Source organism: Pituophis catenifer, unplaced genomic scaffold, assembly GCF_029215685.1.
Source record: "Pituophis catenifer annectens isolate HBS135680 unplaced genomic scaffold, rPitCat1.0.hap2 SCAF_10, whole genome shotgun sequence".
Lineage (NCBI taxonomy): Eukaryota > Metazoa > Chordata > Lepidosauria > Squamata > Colubridae > Pituophis > Pituophis catenifer.
This window is the reverse complement of record NW_027256890.1, coordinates 24,818,203-24,838,534: the sequence shown is the minus strand read 5'-3', so window position 1 is coordinate 24,838,534 and position 20,332 is coordinate 24,818,203. Positions and strand designations below refer to the sequence as shown.

At 43.8% G+C, this 20,332-nt stretch overlaps 1 protein-coding gene across 3 annotated transcripts in view; it reads right to left on the bottom strand.

The window, feature by feature from the left end:
* Nucleotides 1-13,857, bottom strand: part of RTN3 (reticulon 3) — a 51,332-nt gene extending 37,475 nt beyond the window's left edge. For all 3 annotated transcript variants that reach the window (XM_070951634.1, XM_070951635.1, XM_070951636.1), the window contains exon 1: nt 13,626-13,857. In XM_070951634.1, the coding sequence (XP_070807735.1) occupies nt 13,626-13,737 (112 nt within the window). In that variant the 5' untranslated portion in view covers nt 13,738-13,857. The remainder of the gene's footprint in view (nt 1-13,625) is intronic.
* Between the last annotated feature and the right edge of the window lie 6,475 nt (nt 13,858-20,332).

Sequence of the window (20,332 nt, the reverse complement as noted above, 5' to 3'; positions counted from 1 at the left end):
CAATTTCTGGCATTCTTTTCTTATAAATATATATTATTTTTTCATCTTCTACCTTCCACCTCTTTTATCCAAACCATTGATAAAACATATCCCATGTTAAAAAGAATTCCGTTTCTTCCTTATCCTTTATAGTCAACGTTAACCTATCCATCTCTGCACAGTCTAATATTTTTCTAATTATACTTTTCATTTGCTTATTTTGAATACACTCGTTCTGTTGCATGCCACCTGATGGTGGTGTCAGATTTTTCGTTGGGGGTGTTATACTTGGAACCCTGACAGGTGGATAGTTAAACAAGATGGAAAGATTGAGATTGGCCACCTTCGTTTCTTTGAATTTCTACATCCTTACCACATTTTTTTTTTGGGAGGGGGGCGCCACGGTTGTTAAAACAAATGGCTGAAGGTCTCAGAGTTAAGTGAATCCAGCTTTACCCTATTGACTCGGCTTGTTGGAAGCCAGCTGAGACAATTAGATCAACCCAGGATGCTGAAACCATCACAGCTACACATGCCTGTTACCAAGGCACCTGACTTTTGATCATGGATCTGCGGCATTGGCAGTATGTGCAAGGAGTGGTTGTGAGACTGCAGGCTTCGCCCATCGGCTGGCAAATCCAGACCTTCGTGCCAGTCCTTTGCACTGCTAACTTCTTACGAGCCTCATCGTATTTATAGCATCACCTTCGAACTCAGGTTCGTCCAGATCTAAAATCCATTCAAGGATGACCTGCCTAACGTTCACAGCTTTTTTTCCTGCCTAAAAGGCATTTCCCCCCCCCCCCACCTTACGTTTCACTGCTGCCTTTATAGCTGGCCTTTGCCCAAGGAACATAAAAGGTACATAATTACAATTACAGTCTCTCTTTTTCTGCTGCAATAATCCTGAGAGGTAGCATAGAGGAAGATAGATGGCAGGATCTGATCTCATTCCCTCTGTTTCCCCAAAAATAAGACCTCCCCCGATAATAAGCCCAATCGGGCTTTTGAGTGCATGCGCTAAAATAGGCCTCCCCCCAAAAATAAGCCCTCCCCGAAAATATTTAAACGCAGAGCTGGAAATTAGATAAGATGGCAAAAGGAGCCCCATCTTGTTCCACGCGCCCCAAAATAATAAGACCTCCCCGAAAATAAGGCCAAGTGCTTATTTCGGGGTTCAAAAAAATATAAGACAGGGTCTTATTTTCGGGGAAACACGGTACTTCCCAGAACATAATTTAGCATCCTTGTTTCTAAACCTGGATAGCTTTTCAAATACATGGATTTATCCCAGCTGGGGAATTCTGGGAGTTTGAAGGCCGCGCCGTCTTAAAGCTGCCAAGGTTGAGAAATACTGATTCAGGCCTAAAACTAATCAAAGGAAGCGTTGATTTGAAATGATCATTCCCACTGTAGAACACCTTTAATTAAACATTGAAAATGTTTTCATTTTTAAACATCTTTAAAAATGACCCAAGGGCAAACTTAAGTTTTCTGACAAAAGACTCTTTAGTGTTACTTAATTCTCAGGAAGTGAGATTGTTGGGGTTTTTTAAAGTGGCAAGATAAGACAAAAGAAGTGGAAGGAAACACTTGTGTTTTTCCGTAAAAAGTTCATCACTCGCCAAAAAGAGTAAGAAACACCCCACTTAAGGATTTTAAGGACTGAAGTATAATTTCCCTCCCCACAAAAGTTTACGAAGATTGCAAGAATTACAAAGGGTTTTTAAAAGGTACGGTTTTAAGTGTTTCATTGTGGACCTAGCACAAATTCCTGTTTGACGCAGATCAGATAGCGTTCCCTTTAATTATGCTTTATTGGGAAGCAACATTGGCATGATTTTACACATTCCGCTAAGCTCTTAAATTTTTTTTTTCCAAAAAAGTTTTTATTTTTATTTCTCATAAACATATTTAGATGTACAGTCATTTATCCACCATTTTTCATTCATCTTATCTTTTAACTTTCATTTTTCATTTTTAATTGTTGGGGGCTGCTCTTCTACCATTTACTGTACCTTTCTTTATTTTGCCATAACTTTTCTTCTTCTCTTCCTTCTCTTCCTTCCTCTATCTCTTCCTACTTTCTTCGTTCTTCCTCTCCTTCCCTTTCCTCCTTCCCCTTCCCTTCCCCCACTCCTCCCTTCTTTCCCCTTCTAACCTTCTCTCCTGCTCCTTTCCCCTTTTTCTTCCTCTCCTTTTCCCTTTCTTCTTCTCCCCTTCTTTTCCTTCCTTTCTCCTACTTTCTTTGTTCTTCCTCTCCTTCTTTCCTACTTCCCCTTCCCTTCCCCCACTCTTCTTCCCCCTTCTAACCTTCTCTCCTGCTCCTCTTTCCCCTCCCTTTTCTTCCTCTTCTTTTCCCTTTCTTCTCTCTCTCCCTCTCCTATCCTCTCCTCTCCCTTCCTCTCTGTCTACTCCTTCCCCTCTCTCCTGTTGTTTCTCTTTTCAGTTCAATCTAGAATGGCATTCCAGCAGCCCCGATTTTCTATTTATCCCTATTATCATTTCAATTTCTTATTTAATTAATAAGAACTGAACTTTTAAACTGTAGTTTTCCAAGTACAATAAGTGAACCTAGGTGGGCAGATCGGGTAGGTATAACCAAGTTGTGATTTGTTCTTCGAGAAAGGTTTATGAGACTCCGTTGCTTCCTTCCAACTCTTAATGAAGGTAGGGTTCCTTCCCATGGACTAACTATTGCAGTCATAGTTGGTCAAACTCGGTCTCTGTCAATTAATCTGCATCCAAATCTTTTGGAAGCATCAATCAAACCGTAGTTTGAGAGACTGGACAGACCGGTTACAGGCAGGGGTAGTATACACTTACCTTCCCTACCGGTTTGCAAATGTGAGCGTGCGCAAATGACACTTTCATGCATGCGTACGGTCTTCCGTGCACGCTGTCAGACTTCAAAGCTATCTCAAAATAAATGAATTTCCAAACTGCCAATCTTTAAGGAAATCTTCTCTTTATTTGAGCACAGCAACCGGATCATGACTCGATGCGGACAAGACTGACCTTTTGCCCCCAATCCCTCCCTTTCCGATCCCCAATTATCTGCTTCTCATTGGCTATCTTCCAAGTCACTGTACTGAGACTTCTTGTCTCGTCATTTCACAGGAATGTCCCCCCCTCCCTTCATTTCCATGACGACCCAGCTTCAAAGGGATTTAGCAGGCAAAAGTTCAGGGCTTATCTCTCTCCTCTCTATGCCAGCGGTGAGACGCTGACACATGCGCTGTGTCACGCGTCTTCCACGCATGTGCCCAGCTTCAAAAACATACCTTAATAGGACAGCATAGAGCTGGTGGAGGTGGGCGGGCCCGCCTGCGATTTCCACTACCGGTTCGGGTGAACTGCTCCAAACCGGCTGAATATCACCTCTGGTTACAGGAATTTGGGTCTGTCTAGTCTAATGAAAAGAAGGACTATGGGAGACAGGATAGCAGTCTTCCGATATTTGAGGGGCTCCTACGAGGACGAGGGGATTGAACTATTTCCCAAAGCACCAAAAGGCAAGATGAGAAACAATGGGCGGGAACTAAACAAAGAGAGAAGCAACCTAGAACTAAGGAGAAATTTCTTGACAGTGAGAACAATCAACCTATGGAACGTCTTGGCCTTCAGAAGCTGTGGGTGCTCCGTCGCTGGAGGATTTCAGACAGCCATTTGTCTGAAATGGTCTAGGGCAGTGATGGAAAACCTTTTTGGCACCGAGTGCCCAAACCGGAACACGTATGCATGTGCATGCACGCGCGCTGGAGTGCCGGAAACCTGAAAAGCAGCTAGCTGGTGCGCATGTGTGTGCCAGTCAGCTGGTCTTTGGGTTTCTGGTGTGCGCATGTGCACGCTTGCCAGCTGGTCTTCGCGTGTGCTGGAGCACTGTAAATCTGAAGATCAGCTGGCCTGTTTTTTGGGTCATTTTCAGGCTGCTTTTTGGGCCGTTTTCAGGCCATTTTCCGGTGCTCCAGCACCTGCGAAGACCAGCTGGCAAGTGTGCACATGCGCACCAGAAATGAGAAAAGCAGCTGGTGATGGCGCATGTGCCCACAGAAAAGGCCCTTCGTGCAACCTCTGGCACGTGTGCCATAGGTTCGCCATCACTGCTATAGGGTCTCCTGCTCGAGATGGGGTTGGACTAGAAGACCTCCAAGATCCCTTCCAACTCAATAATAGAGGAATAGTAGGAAACTCTACCATGTTTCCCCGAAAATAAGACCCTGTCTTATATTTTTTTTTGAACCCTGGAATAAGCGCTTGGCCTTATTGTCATGCGCTCAAAGGCCCGGTTGGGCTTATTATCAGGGGATAATGTCTTATTTTGGGGGAAACAGGGTATGTTCTAAGCCAGGTTAGGCGAAGTGAAAACTGGCATTCAGGGGAAGAAAACATAGCCTAAACTCATTCGTGCTGGCTAAGGCGAGAATTGGCGATTCCATTTCAATCCAGAAAAGAAAAATATGTGATTTCTTGCCTTGAGCTGCCTATTCGAGAACGTTACATTTCCGGAACAAAAAAAAAAAAAAGTGTGAATTAACTTTCCAAGTCCTCCGCTTTGTTCTAAAACAGAAGCGATTCGATATTTAATGTACGGCTTCCAAGAAAAAAAAAAAATCCGAACGGACCATAACGTTGCATAATTCATATTTGTCTGGCAGCGGCAGCTGATGCAGCATTTCAAAACGTCTGTTAGGTTGAATGCATCTTGGGGCAGACGGCAAGCCAATCTTTATTCTTTTAAAAATCAGCAGGGAACTAGTCGAGCCCTTTCAGGCCCAAACCATCATAGGACAAGCGACGAAAACAGCTTCTGTATCGGTTTAACAAAAGGGTAGTAGAAACCCCTACATCAGTGATGGCTAACCTTTTCGCCATCGCGTGCCAGGAGCTGGTCAGGGGGGGACACGTGCCTGCACCCATAATTCTATGCGCCCTGCCTCCACGCATTTGTGAGACCACCAGCTCCACGCTTCCAGCACGGTAGGCCTGTTTTTTTGCTCTCCCTAGCCTCCAGAGCCTTTCTAGGAGTCTGGGGAGGGTGAAAACAGCCTTCCCCAACCCCCCCCAGGCCCTCTGGAGGCAGGAAACAGCCCATTTGCCAATTTCCAGTGGGACCCTCCTGGGGGGTGGGGAAGGCTGTTTTCTCCCTCCCCAGACTCCTAGAAAGGCTCTGGAGCTGGGGAGAGAGAATAAAGGGCCTTCCCCACCACCCCCCCGAGGCCCTCCGGAGGCAGGAAACAGCCTGTTTCCCTACTTTTGGTGGGCCCAGAAGGCCCGAAAATCAGCTCGCACTGGAGCTAAACTCACGTGTCATAGGTTTGCCATCACGGCCCTACATCAATTGTACTTAATAATGGCCCTGCTGGCTGGGGATAATGGAACCTGTACAACTGAAAGGTTTGCCACGAGCTATAGAAAGAAACCGACAATTACAACATGGAAAAAAATTTCTGTACTTCAACTGTCTAATTCTGGAATAGTCTTTTGAGTTCCCACTCAAGAAATCTTCAGAAGCCACAGGCAACCCGACATGAATCAAGAAACTGAAGACTGACAAGGAACCTTGACAAGCAAAACCCAAGATTTCTGAACACGTTCTACAACTCGATGTAGAAATATGTTAATTATTACAGCTCCTTAATTTGCCCGCTTCTTGCCTTTTAGTCAGGATTTACTAATTTGGCAACCGGTACTCCACCCTTACATCAGGTAAACCCACGTTATTCTGTCCCTCGGGAGAACGATGTCAGCATACTTGAGTCAGTAGATGGATTCCTACACCACCCAAATATTGACAAATTCTAAATCTCTCTCTGCTATAATCCTAATGGGTTTTAAATTCACACTGTTTGGAGGGATAAAACATTTCCCATTTTGCAAATAGGCCAAAGGGAAGATTTTTTCTCTCTCTCCAGAGATGCAATAGCAAGAATTTGGCCACCATTTCCTAACAAGTTGGATTTTAAAAATGGGATTAAAGCACACCCTCTTCTAATATGAATATTTGTACCTTAACCAATAGACGCCCTGAATCCTTTCTTCGAAAAGTATCCTAGTCTTCATTGCTATTAAGGTGGTTTGACATTTTAAGTTTTCTAGGTTGGGTCAAAGTAGAAATCCATGGTGGAAATCCATGTTAGAAACAGATTTATCCAACGTAGAGATTCTTACTAGCACGAGGTGCAGGCAAATCCTCAATTTACGACCACAATTCAACCCAAAATCTCTGTTGCTAAGTGAGACAGCTGTTCAAAGTGAGTTTTGCCCCATTTAACGACCTTTCTTGCCTCCATTAAGGGAATCACTGCAGTTGTTAAGTTAATCACACATGGCTGTTAAGTGGCTTACCCATTGACTTTGCTTGTCAGGTCGTAAAAAGGGGATCACGCAACCTTGGGACCCTGCAGCCGTCATAAATATGAGTCACTTGCCAAGGGCCTGAATTTTGATCATGTGACCACGGAGGAATGCTGCAATGGTTGAAGTGTAAAAACGGTGGTAAGTCACTTTTTCAGTGCTGTTGTAAATTTGAATGGTCAGTAAACGAATGGATCTCACTTAGCAACATAAATTTTGGGCTTGGTTGTGGTTGTTAGTTAAGAACTACTGTATAGGCTTTGGCTTGACTGTCATCTTGTTATATAGAACTAGCTGGACGCCTGTGCTTCGCTACGAAACTATGTGCTTGGGCTTAATAAATTGATACTTGCAGCCTGAAATTTAATGTGAAATGTGTAACTCCGTAGCATCAGAATGTGTTAATATCATGTAACTGGCAGTTGGAACAGAGGGGGAGCAGAATGTCCCAGCCCGGAGCATCCATCGGTAGTCATCTGGCTAGCATCCTGTCAGTGTGTGAGTGTTGAGGGGTGTTTGGAAACTCAGAGTATTTGCTGTGTGAGCAAGAAGGAGAAAGGAAGGAGGCTGGGCGTGGCTTAGCTCAACTGTTCTGTAGTAAAGCTGTGAAAGTAAAACTGAAAGTGAAACGACTCTCCTCTGCTTGTGTTTTGCATTTGGAACAGATTTCTTTTGAGGTGGGGAGGGGGAGTACAACTCCTTAGCATCAGAATGTGTTATAATAATATAGGAAATACTAATGCTCTAATGGTCATTTCGAAAAAGCCTCTCTTAGTGAGCACCTAGAAGCCAAGAGGAACATACGTGGCAAATTTCAAGTTTGTAGGCTTTACAGTTCTGGAGATTTCATGATTAATGCGTGAGTGGTTTTCGCTTTTATATATATAGATAATCTGAATAATTTGATAACCATTTGATAAAGCTCATTCATGCAGAGTCTAATATTGCATTTCAGCATACAAATAGGTTAATGACACAAAACATATTTTAAGGTATTTATTTATATTTCATGTTTCAAGACTATTCATCTCCCTCAAAGTCCGTTTGTACAAATATGGTTATAAAGATGGACGTGTAAGGATATTATTGGTAATTTGTATGCAGATTCATAACCTATACGAGTTTCATGAGTGAAAGGCATTATGTATTTCTTTTCTTTTCTTTTTTAAGGAAAATAGAAAATTCCAAAAACAGATCAAGAGGAGCCTGCTTGCTTAAGAAAACTGTGTGGATCAGGGGCTGCCAATAATTTTTGCAAATCAACAAAAGGTAAGCAGTGAAGTCTACATCATATAGACTACCAGTTAAAATATATATACCGTTTCCCCCAAAAAATAAGACATTCCCCTGATAATAAATTCAATCGGGCTTTTGAGTCCATGGCAATAAGGCCAAGCGCTTATTTCAGGGTTCACAAAAATATAAAACGGTCTTATTTTCAGGGAAACACGGTATATATATTTTTGGGGAAACACGATATATAGAAATATATATATATTTCTATATATATATTTCTATAGAAATATCAGAAATATTATAGATATAATGTTGGATTCAAAAGAACAAACTTAAGTTAGTCTTCCCCTCTGGCGGAGTTATACCCTGGTTTAAATCAAAACAAGCCACCTGTCATGGAAAGGAGCCCCCCCCCCAAAAGCATTCAAGCCCTCCACATATCTTGTTGCTTCTACAATTTCACAGATCTCTGCCGATACAAGCTTTCACGCTCAACTTAGCAGCCCAAAGGGCTAGAAACCCGATCGCTTCGCACAATCTGGAGCCATTCGTTGCCCCCGTGCCAATTTCTGGCTTTGTCTGGTATTTTTTGCCGAGCAGATGCTCTGACTGCTCTTCAAGACCAGCCTTAAAAATTATGTCACTGTTTGAAGTCGAGACATATGGCCGGCTGTTCATCAAACATGACCGGTCTCACCCAAACGGATGCGGCCCTTCTCGGGGTGTATGCTTGGAGCAAATGCGAGACATTAAAAAACAAAAAAAAAACAACACAACCTGTGTTTGTCTTAGCAACGAGGGCACACCTGGTTCTGTGCATCACACTGAGCGTTAAAACGTGACCCGTGGGCGTAAACCCAGCCCGTTGCATTTTGCATACCAAAGCACAAAGGCGTCACAAGTGAACGACGGGAGCTTCTTATTCGAGAAACGCCAGTGAACCCAAAAGCGATGGTGATGCAATGCATATAATAAAATGCAAAATTTCATGAATATTGTATTTCATATTTAAATCATCTTGTTGCAAGGGCATGCCTTCTGCCGGTTACCAACCAGGGCCTTAGCTCTTGGGGTGCCTAAAGTGTAATGGGTTTCAAAAATCTCTTTTGTGATGGCCTTTCATTTGTGGACGCACACACCTGCCTGGTACCAACATCATTACCCCTTTGGGGGTCAGATATAAAGATTTTATTTTTTTCTACCCCCTGGGTCCTTCTGAAAAGCACATTAGCAATTTTGAGATCTTCAGAATGCTACTTTACTGAGATGTTATGTTCTATAACTGCACTTAACATTGCAGCCCCTGCCCCCACTTCCGAACAGCAGAAAAACCACAATAAATAAAGATTCAAAAACCATGAAACCGGCAGTGCTACGAGGCTCCTTTGAGAATGCAAAGATCGCTGCTTTAAATGAAATGACTCGGAAGTTTAAGCCTCACCAAAAAAAAGACTGGATTTTTGTACCCCGTTTCCCCAAAAATAAGACCCAACTAGAAAATAAGTCCTAGCATGATTTTTTAGGATGCTTGTAATAAAAGCCCTTCCCCCCAAAATAAGCCTGTTAAGATTGTCAGCCAGATGAATGCATTTAGTACCGTATTTCCCCCCCCCAAAAATAAGACCTAACCAGAAAATAAGCCTTAATGTGTCTTTTGGAGCAAAAAATTAATAGAAGAGTCGGTCTTATTTTCGGGGAAAGACGGGTAGTGGGCACCTGAAGATGGGGATTCATGCAATAGATAGGTGGGTAGAGAAAGGGGGGGAGCCAACATTGAAGGAGCAGCTGGACTTGGATGTACGAGTGGAAGAAGGTCCAGGGATGAGTAACCTGGTTTGCTCATCAGGGCAAAGAGGATGAAGCTACAGAAGGGAGACCCAGGTGGCGCAAAAGGGCAACCTTTCTCTGTCTAGCATGGAGCCCTTTTAGCAAACCGATTTCTGGTCAGCAGGTCCGCGTAAAACCCTGGAGGTTTTAAAGAAAAGATCAGAGAACCATTCGTCTGAAATGTTATATAGGGGGTTTGAGCTTGAGCAGGGGGCTGGACTAGAAGACCTCCAAGAGTCCCTTCCAACTCTGTCCTTCCTTCCTTCCTTCCTTCCTTCCTTCCTTCCTATTATTCTATCATTTAGCGGGCCCTTTTATCTTGATCTTAAACTCTATTGCTTCGTAGAGAAACCACGCAGAAGCCAGCTTGCTCCCAAACCAGCCTCATCCATAGCTGGAATACCAGAAAGCAGTGACAGGTGGGAGATACATTACAAGCCCCCTGACCCCAAGAAAGGCAGCATTCCCCCACCCACCCCCTCCCCAAGTGGAACAAATCAGCCGCCGTGCTAGATTATACCGAGAGGCTTTTTCTGAAATCCTGCTCAGGAATTCCAAAACCAAGAAGCCAGCAGGGTCAGCCTCCCCCCAAAATGGCCTTTTGCCGCCAAGGCAGACTCCGTCCCCTTTAAAGTAGCGTCACCTGCCCCGTGCTTTTCTCGCGCCCGAAGAGACATCTGCACTGCAGATTTTTTTTTTGGACTGAAGAAGAGAGGCGGCTCGCTTCCCAGATAGATCCTGGAGAAGAAAAACCACCCGTTAACCCAACCCTTCCAGACGATGGAGGGGACGGGGCGGGGGTTTTTGAGGGGAGGGAGAAAAGGGACCTCCCCCCGCTTACTTCAGATAAAAAAGGGGCTTTGTCTGCATCTCTTCGGCAGTCTCCAAAAGCCAACGGGAGGGGGGGGGAGGGGCTTTCCCAGAAGCATTAATGTATTCCTGCCCCTCCACCCAAAAAAAAAAAAAAAAAAAAAAAAGCAGCAGGGAAGACAATATTTTTTTTTCTTTTTGGAGGAAGATTTAAATGACAATAGATGACTTTCTTTCGTGGTACATGACGAAAACCACCCAGACACAGAGAGAAAATTGTTTGCCTGGGGGTGGGGGGGGGGGTGAAAACCAATTGCCCTTTTCTCCCCCCCCCCCACTGGGTCACCTGCATGGCGTGGGAATTATTCAGGACGCCCTCCAAAATCCTGGATCTTTGGGCGAAAGGGAGGGAGGGAAGGGCGGCAGGCGATGCTTCAAAGCCAGCTAAGTGCCCCCCCCCCCGGCCCCTTGGGGACCTCGACGGATCCAAAACAGAGCTGGGGGCATCTCCCTCAAATTGCAAGGGGAGATTTTTCGTTCCCCACCCTCCGAACCATCTGGTACTCCCCCATCCCCCACCCCAGTATCAGCGTGGGAGACCATACTGAGGTGGTTCAAAAATCCACGTTCTCGAATAAAAAAAACCCTGGGATTTACTTCCAATCCACCCACGTTCGTTCTCCCATCTGGGTGCGAATCCCCCTCCTCGCCTTGGTAGCAGAGAAAGGCATGTCTCCAGAGCTTCCCCTGCAGTGTTAGGTTAGGGAAGGCTGGGAGACACCTGGAATGGAGGACTTGGGAGAAGGGGTTTTGCAGCTGGGAGCGGGGGGGAAACACACCCCACGGAAGAACCGAGGGTTTGTAAGGCGTTAAGGCACCATTCGCCAGACCTCGTCTTGTCGGTAACCTGCAATGCTGTCCCTTGAGCTACCCCAACCGAGTATTGCTTCATTTCCCTGCTCGGTAACATTACCTAAGAATTTTCCACGAGGCTGAACTTGCCACACCCATGGCTGCCTGCCCCTGGGACTGTTGGCATTGCCCCTCACCCCCACCCCCATTATCCCAGCTCCTCCAACCTTCAATTATCCTCTGCTTTGGCACTTAGGGGCTTTTGCTCCCCCCTTTCTAACGTTCTGGCTTTTCCAACGGACAGGATGGCAAGGCAGCTGAAGGCTAAATCCCCATTTTCTCCCAAGCCCTGGGAACTGCCACGCCCTTCTCTCCCTGAGCTCCATCGGAGGCCTCTTCTCTAGGTCTCAGACCCCTCCATGATCCCCACACCACCACCTTTCCAGGGGGGAAAAATCCTTGGGGAGGGGGGTCTCCTAATTGCACCCAGTACACCTTTTGGTAGGTTTGGACTTTCGTGGCAGCTCTCAAAAGGATAAAGAAATATTTCTCACAAAGAGGGCTGCCCAATCTTGCCTACAAAAGAATATCTGAGGAATCTCAATTAAAAAAAAAAGAAAAGAATATTTAACATGTCAAGACTGGGCAATCTGCAAGGAGGGGCCGTTGCGCTGAAAACTCTGGTTGTGTTAAATAAATTATCTTGATTTTGAATGAATGTCCCTATTATGATGGTTGCAAGCCAAAAAAACATGCTTAATTTTGAGCGGTCTCCCCCCTCCAATCCCATCAACCGCTACCTTTTCTTCTTGCCGTGTGGTTATTGTTTTCCCCCACAATCTTCCATTTTGGAGGGGGGACAGACGGACGGATGGACAAGAGTCAATTTAAGGAAAGATTTCAAAGCCCAGAATCTGTATTACGGATTCAATTCTTGTTTTTTAAAAAAACAAACCACAGTGACCTTTCCTTTCCATAAAAGAGCTGTCCCCCGAGCTATCAGGGAAGAGGCTAATTTTTAAATTCCCTTTTTTTTCGGGGAGGGGGAAATGATGCCTTCCACCTGGTTGAGATGCTTTCCATGCTTGCAAACTGCATTGCAAAGCAAAAAGAGAAAGAGTGGTGGGGGGGGGAGGCAGGCAGGCTTTGGTCTGCATCCAATTGCCGCTTGAATCTCATGTGGGTATGACCAAAGGATCTTCCCTGCTTCCCGCGGAGGGGAGTGGCAGACACCCCCCCTCCCCAGGGATGGGGAGGGCGCCAGGTTGAAGAAAACAGCTGTAATCAGCCATCACCTCAACAACCAGTGACTTTATCCTCCAGGGCAGGGTGCACATAATGGAGCCAAGGGCGGGCGGGAACTGAACCCAGCACCTCCCCCTCGCCACTGGAGTAGGGTTCATCTTCCCAAGCTTTTTAGTGTCACCCCTTAAATTGGGTGTGGATTATATATATGGGCAGGGAGAGAGAGAGACATTTCCTAGATCAATAAACATAAAAAAAAAAGAGGTTATTTTAATTGATCCTGCATTCTGCTAGGAGGGGAAAGGGGGTGCTCTGAAGCCCCCTTTTTTCCCCCACCTCACCCTTATCTACCTTGTTTTTAAAGAGGGAAAGATCTGATCTCGGTTAAAAGAACGCCATGGTGCATTTCCTGGCAAATCCATAGACCCTGTCCTTTATTTTTATTTATTTATTTTTGCATTAAATGAAAAGGTGCACTATACACTGCATCCCAGCTAACCTTAATTTTTGGGGGGTGGGTGGGTGGGTAGAAAGCAAATAAAATCCTCTCAATAAAAATAAAATAATGCAAATGGGCACATTTATTGGCAAATCCACAACCCTTTTTCTTTATTTATTTTTGCATTAAATGCAAAGGTGCCCTATACCCTGCATCCCAGCTAAGCTTAATTTTTTTGAGGGTGAGAAAGCAAAAAAAAATACTGTCTCTCGATAAAAATAAAATAATGCAAATGGGCACATTTATTGGCAAACCCACAGCCCCTGTCCTTTATTTTAATTTTTGCATTAAATGCAAAGGTGCACCATACTCTTGCATCCCAACTAACCTTAATTTTTTTGAGGGTGAGAAAGCAAATAAAATCCTCTCAATAAAAATAAAATAATGCAAATGGGCACATTTATTGGCAAACCCACAGCCCCTGTCCTTTATTTTTACTTATTTATTTTTGGCATGAAACGCAAGGGTGCACTATACCCTTGCATCCCAGTTAACCTTAATTATTATTTTTTTTTTTGGGTGGGTGGGAGAAAGCCAAAAAAAAAAAAAAACCTGATAAAAATAAAATAATGCAAAGGGTGCACATTTATGGGGCAAATCAGGCAGAGACCCCCCCTTAATAACAATTAACATTTTGCAATTAAATGCAAAGGAGTCCCATTTTTCTCCCCCGTTTTTTTTTTTTTTCCTTTGCGGTCTCGCGCTTTGGACAAGGCGACCTTAGGGCTCTTCCCGTCAACGCGCACTCCCCCCTCCCCTCCCGCGCAGCCGCCTCCGCCGTTCCTTCCAGCGCCCACTCCCCCCCCCGCTCCGTCCTTACCAGCGCAAGATTGGGGGGAACCTGCCCCCTTCAGGTCTCGTCCTCCCGCCTCGGAGGAGCCACCCCCGGCCGAAGAAGAAATAAACGGGGACTGGGCGGCCGGATCAGCCATCTTCGCCTACGACGGGTGCGGGGGGAATATAGATAGAATATATATATATATATAAAAAAAAAACTGTCGACGAAGGCTCTCCTCCAAACGACCGCTCCGCTCAACGGACGAGCACCGACTGGCCAACCTGAGGCGACGAGGCCGCAGTGCGCAGGCGCCAGAAGAGGGCGGTGAGCAAACGTGCCGCGAAGGGGCGTGTCGGGCTGGGGCGCTTTCGAGCGCAGGCGCAGTGAGAGAAGAGGGCGGGGAGGGAGGCGTGTCTTTGAGGGGCTGTCAAAATTCCTTCCTCCCTTTTTTTTTTAAACGGGAAGACACTCCTATATCTACCTATCTATCTACCTATCTATCTATTACTTCCGTATTTATTTAAATTAAATCAGCTTGGGTGGAAAGAGAGAGAGAGAGAGATGAGATAGGTAGGTAAGTAGGTAGGTAGGTAGGTAGATGATAGAGATGAGGTAGGTAGATAGATAGATGATAGATAGATGAGATAGGTAGGTAGGTAGGTAGGTAGGTAGATAGATAGATAGATAGATAGATAGATAGATAGATAGATAGATAGATAGATAGATAGATAGATGAGATAGGTAGGTAGGTAGGTAAGTAAATAGATAAATAGACAGACAGACAGATGATAGATAGACAGATAAATAGATATAGAATATAGAGATAGATAGATAGAAGATAGATAGATAGATGAGATAGGTAGGTAGGTAGATAGATGATAGAGATGAGGTAGGTAGATAGATAGATAGATGAGATAGGTAGGTAGATAGATAGATAGATAGATAGATAGATAGATGAGGTAGGTAGGTAGATAGATAGATAGATGAGATAGGTAGGTAGGTAGGTAGGTAGATGATAGATAGGTAGGTAGATAGATAGATGAGATAGATGAGATAGATAGGTAGGTAGGTAGATAAATAGATAGATGAGATAGGTAGGTAGGTAGGTAGGTAGATAGGTAGGTAGGTAAGTAGGTAGGTAAATAAATAGATAAATAAACAGACAGATGATAGATAGACAGATAAATAGATATAGAATATAGAGAGATAGATAGAAGATAGATAGATAGATAGATAGATAGATAGATAGATAGATAGATAGATGAGGTAGGTAGGTAGGTAGGTAGATAGATGATAGAGATGAGGTAGGTAGATAGATAGATAGATGAGATAGGTAGGTAGGTAGATAGATGATAGAAATGAGGTAGGTAGGTAGATAGATAGATGATAGATAGATAGATAGATAGATAGATAGATAGATAGATAGATAGATAGATGGATGAGGTAGGTAGGTAGGTAGATAGATGATAGAGATGAGGTAGGTAGATAGATAGATAGATAGATAGATAGATAGATGAGAGGTAGGTAGGTAGGTAGGTGGGTGGGTGGGTAGGTAGGTAGAAAGGTAGATAGATAGATAGATAGATAGATAGATAGATAGATAGATAGATAGATCGCCACCCAAGGTGATTTAATTTAAATAAATACAGAATTTCTAAACATGACCAACATAGCTTTGTTGTTGTTAGAGAGAATTGACCAGCTAGGTGGCTCAGTGGCTAAAATGCTGAGCTTTGTCAATCACAAAGGTTGGCGGTTTTAATCCCTCCTATAGGTCTCGTGTGTGAGCAGGGGGTTGGACTAGATGACCTCTAAGTTCCCTTCCAACTCTTTTACTGTTATTATTAACGTGACTTTTTAGGTGCCCAAGAGTTTAGGAAATGATGTCAATGTTTTTTTTTTTAAAAAAAAGATTGATGCTATTTTAATGCCATTTTAAAGATGACTTTTAAGGGATGAGTTATATTTTAATTGTAAATCACGGCACTTCCCTTTTAACTGGATGGCGAGTCATGGCAACCATTATTGTTTTAAAAGAAACAATAGACATGCCTCTTTAATAATAATAATAGTAATATTATAATGTCATTGGTTTTGAGTTTGTTCTTGGCTAGTCTTATTGTCAACTGCCATTCTTCTTCTTCTGAATTTTAAATGTGTTGTTTTTTTAAATTACATCCTGTTATTGCATTGATGTTTTTATTGCGTTAGCGGCCATTCCAGACTTTGCTGAGGTCAGATGGGCGGACGTATAAATATAGCCCATATAGTAAATAAATAATAAGAATACTGTAAAAAAAAAAACAATCTCCATACCTATTCAACTCTGGTTGACCTTGGAAAAGTCTTTCTGTAGGCTGGACATAGAAGTAGAAAAGTTTCTTTTCTTTTCTTTTTTGTATATAACTTTTTATTATTTTTTATAAAAACAAACAAACATTTACTACATCTGTCGCCCTCTCCCTGTGACATCTCGGTGTTATCTTTGGTCCTTCTTCCAAAAAAGGAACTTTCTTGTATCTTGATCTTTATACAAACCATTTTAATATCTCCTTACTAAAACAAAATTCTGCCTATCAAATTTTTAAATATATAATCATAAAGCTTTTATCTTTTATCTCTCTTTTCCACCAATAATAGAAGCAGTTCCATATTCTATAATACTCTGTCTCTTCCCTATCTTTAATCCTTAAAGTCAATCGATTCATTTCTGCACAGTCCATACTTTTTTTTAATCACCTCATCTTCCAAAGTAGAAAAGTTTCTTGAAAGCAGAGTGTGGCAAACCATTTTTATATGATGTGTGTGTTGTCGTCTTTGTAATGTTGTCCCGGAACTCATCAGCAGACTTTTTTAAAAAAAAAAAGTATGAAAAATTCTGTATCAGAAAATGTAAACTTAGTTTTAAATCAGCCAAACATGATTGTATGTTTTTCATACATCATATCCTTGACTTTCGGTAAATCTTTCGTTTACTGAAAAAAAAGTGACTTCATTTTTGGTCTTTGCATTACAAACATTGCAGCACCCCCATGCTCAGGTGATATCAAAATTCAGGGGCTTAGTCACCCGCATGTATTGATGATGGTTGCAGCATCTTGCTGCCGGCTGTCTGCGATTTGGCGGTTCGAATCTCACCAGGCTCAAGGTTGACTCAGCCTTCCATCCTCCTGAGGTCGGTAAAATGAGGAGCCAGATGGTTGACGGTGAGAGGCTGACTCTGTAAACTGCTTAGAGAGGGCTGGAAAGCACTGTGAAGCAGTATATAAGTCTAAGTGCTATTCCTATCATCCTTCCTTTTTTCCTTCCTTCTTTCTTTCTTTCTTTCCTTCCTTCCTTCCTTCCTTCCTTCCTTCCTTCCTTCCTTCCTTCCTTCCTTCCTTCCGGTTAGAATGTAGTATTGCAGGCTAGCTCTGCCCACTACCAGCAGTTCAATCCCAACTGGCTAAAGTTTGACTCAGCCTTCCGTCCTTCCGAGGTCAGTAAAATGAGGACCCAGATGGTTGAGGGCGAGATGCCGACTCTGTAAACTGCTTAGAGAGGGCTGTAAAAGCACCGTGAAGCAGTATATAAGTCTAAGTGCTATTCCTATCTTCCTTCCTTTTTTCTTTCCTTCCTTCCTTCCTTCCTTCCTTCCTTCCTTCCTTCCTTCCTTCCTGTTAGAATGCAGTATTGCAGGTTAGCTCTGCCCACTGCCAGGAGTTCGATCCCAACCTGCTGAAGGTTGACTCAGCCTTCCGTCCTTCTGAGGTCGGTAAAATGGGGACCCAGATTGTTGGGGGGCAAGAGGCTGACTCTAAACCGCTTAGAGAGGGCTGGAAAGCACTGTGAAGCGGTATATAAGTCTATTGCTATTGCTATCCTGGGATCACATGGTCACCATTTCTGACTTCCAACAAGCCAAGTCAATGGAGGAAGCCGCGTTCGCTTAACAACTGTCTGATTCACTTAACGTCCGCAGCAGAACAGGTTGTAAAATTGAGAGCAACTGCCTCGCTTAGCGATGGAAGTTCCGGTGCCAACTGAGGTCATAAATTGCGAGTTACCTATACCGAGAAGTTGATGAAACTTTCCTTCCAAATGGTTGGGACTACAACTCCCATGACTCCTGCCCATAATGGCTGTGAGTGATGAGAGCCATATAGGTCATCTTTGATTTACGACAGTTCGTTTAGTGAACTTTCAAAGTTACAATGGCACTGAAAAGAGTGCCTTAGGACCGTTTTTCACACTTACGACCGTCGCAGCATCCCCACGGTGGCCTGATCAAAATTCGGATGCTTGGCAACGGGTTCATATTTATGATGGTTGCAGAGTCCTCGGGATCACGTGATCCTCTTTTTACGACCTTCAGACAAGCAAAGTCAATAAGGAAGCCAGATTCGCTTAACAAGAGTGTGACTAACTTAAATGCAATGATTCGCTTAACAACCACGGCATGAAAACGGGGCAAAACTCACTTAACAAATACGTTTCACTTAGCAACATACATTTTGGACTCAGTTGTGGTCATAACTCGAGGACTACCTGTACAGTCCAATCGAGCATCGTTTAGATTCGCTCGTGTTGCCACATCTGGCAGGCCGCTGACGTGATCCTTGTCATGTGGGATCACAACTCCCATCCTCCCCCCAATGTTGGCCTTGGAGGGCCCATCTCAAGACTCCTTAGTGCGGTGTCCTGTGCTTGCAAGACACAGCATTTAAAGGTTGAAGGCCTTTAAATGAATTGCCCAAACAATTACTGGATATTTTCTGCAAATCGAACCACTCTGCGTGTCTCTTACGGACCTGCAAAATATTGCTTCCCACACACACTATAATTAAGTCAACACTGGTGTTTTAGGATTCCCATGTCAGTCCTTGCCTGCATTTTTGACCCCTGCTTTAAAATAAATGACAGGGACGTGGTGGCTCAGTGGCTAAGACGCTGAGCTTGTCGATCGAAAGGTCGATTCGGTTCGAATCCCGAGTGCCGCATAATGGGGTGAGCTCCCATGACTTGTCCCAGCTTCTGCCAACCTAGCAGTTCGAAAGCACATAAAAAAAAAATGCAAGTAGAAAAATAGGGACCCCCTTTGGTGGGAAGGTAACAGCGTTCCATGCATCTTTGGCGTTGAGTCATGCCGGCCACATGACCATGGAGACATCTTCGGACAGCGCTGGCTCTTCGGCTTTGAAAAGGAGATAAGCACTGCCCCCTAGATTCGGGAACGACTAGCACGTATGGGGAACCTTAATCTTAAAATAAATGACACAATTCTCAGCAGCAAAAAAAAAAAAAAAAAAAAAAAAGGCGCGCTCCAAACCACATGCCCACCAGAGGGCAGCAAAGAGGCAGAAAACCCCAGCTTTTGCTCCCGCTAACAGATGAGAGATTTTTTTCCCCTGTACAGCTAGTCCTCGCTTAACAACCAATCGTTCAATAACCGTTCAAAGTTGTGACAGCCACAGAACAGGTATACACGGCCACAGGTCCGATGGGTCAGCTTTATTAGCAGTCGTGGTGTTCTGCAGTCACGACTGCAATCAATGATAGGGTTTTTTGTGGCTTTCTGCAAATGGCTTTGCTTAACGACCACAGCATTTGCTTAACGGCCGTTGTGGAAAAGGATGGAAAATGATGTCCAGTCTTTGACATTATGACTATGAAATTCTGGGCGCAATTCAGTTGAGGACATACTTGTTAACCTTGACGTAGCAAGTCAGTTTGGCGTGGTGGTGAAGGCTCCAGTCTAGAAATCAGGAGGCCATGAGTTCTAATCCCACCTTGGATACAAAGACAGTTGGGTTGGAAGAAATGTCCATCTGGGGTTCAGTTCCAAGTGGGGAGAAAGACACTGGATTCATGGAAGTTGCTTGGAAAGATGCTTTTAATGGTGGACAGGATCACATGCCTTGAAGATCTTGGGTGAAGAAAAGAACAGGGAAGAGATGCTGAGACTGCCTGGGTTTTATGCCTTCTGTTGGGCTTTTGAATTTAAGCTTGTCTTCTGATTGGTTGTCAGACTCCCATGGGGCCAAGCAGGGGTAACTTTGTAAGTTGTCTGTGTCCCAAGCTTGGTTGACTCTTGCTGGGTGATGATGTAATGAAAGGGGCTTTGGGCAATTCCTATTATGGCTCTGCCTGAAGGAGGTAGATCTTTGTTATGTAAAATAGACTGGCCCAAGCCTTAATTGACAAAGTTGGGGGGGGTGTCTGAATTTCTGCCTCCCTTTTAGGGGAAATATTCTGCCCTTTTTAATATTTCCTAAAATATCTCATTTTCCTAGGAGAGGGGCGGGTGCTCACTTCCTACAGTTGGGTGACCAAGGGCCAGCCATATTCTCTCCAGCCCTAGGAAGGAGAAAATGGCAAACCACTTCTGAAAAACGCTGCCAACAAAACTGCAGGGATTTGTCCAGGAAACAATTGAACGGAAGGAAAAAAATATATATCTCTGCTAGACTAAATTCCATTTTCTGTACCATGTTCTATTTTCTATTTCACCCCTGCATAAACTGAAAAGCGAGCTATGTTTGCATTTCTCCTTATGTCCCCTGAGAGCACATACACCTAAGACAAATTCCTTGTGCGTCCAATCACACTTGGCCAATAAAGAATTCTATTTCTATTTCTACCAAGGGGCGATGATAAAAACCCAGCCAGAAAATGGCTATTGAAATTCTCTTCAAGTAGCCAGAGGAATGCATTGCATTTCTGAATGCCTTAGGGAAAGTTTGGAGAAAACTGGGTTGCTTTTTTCACCC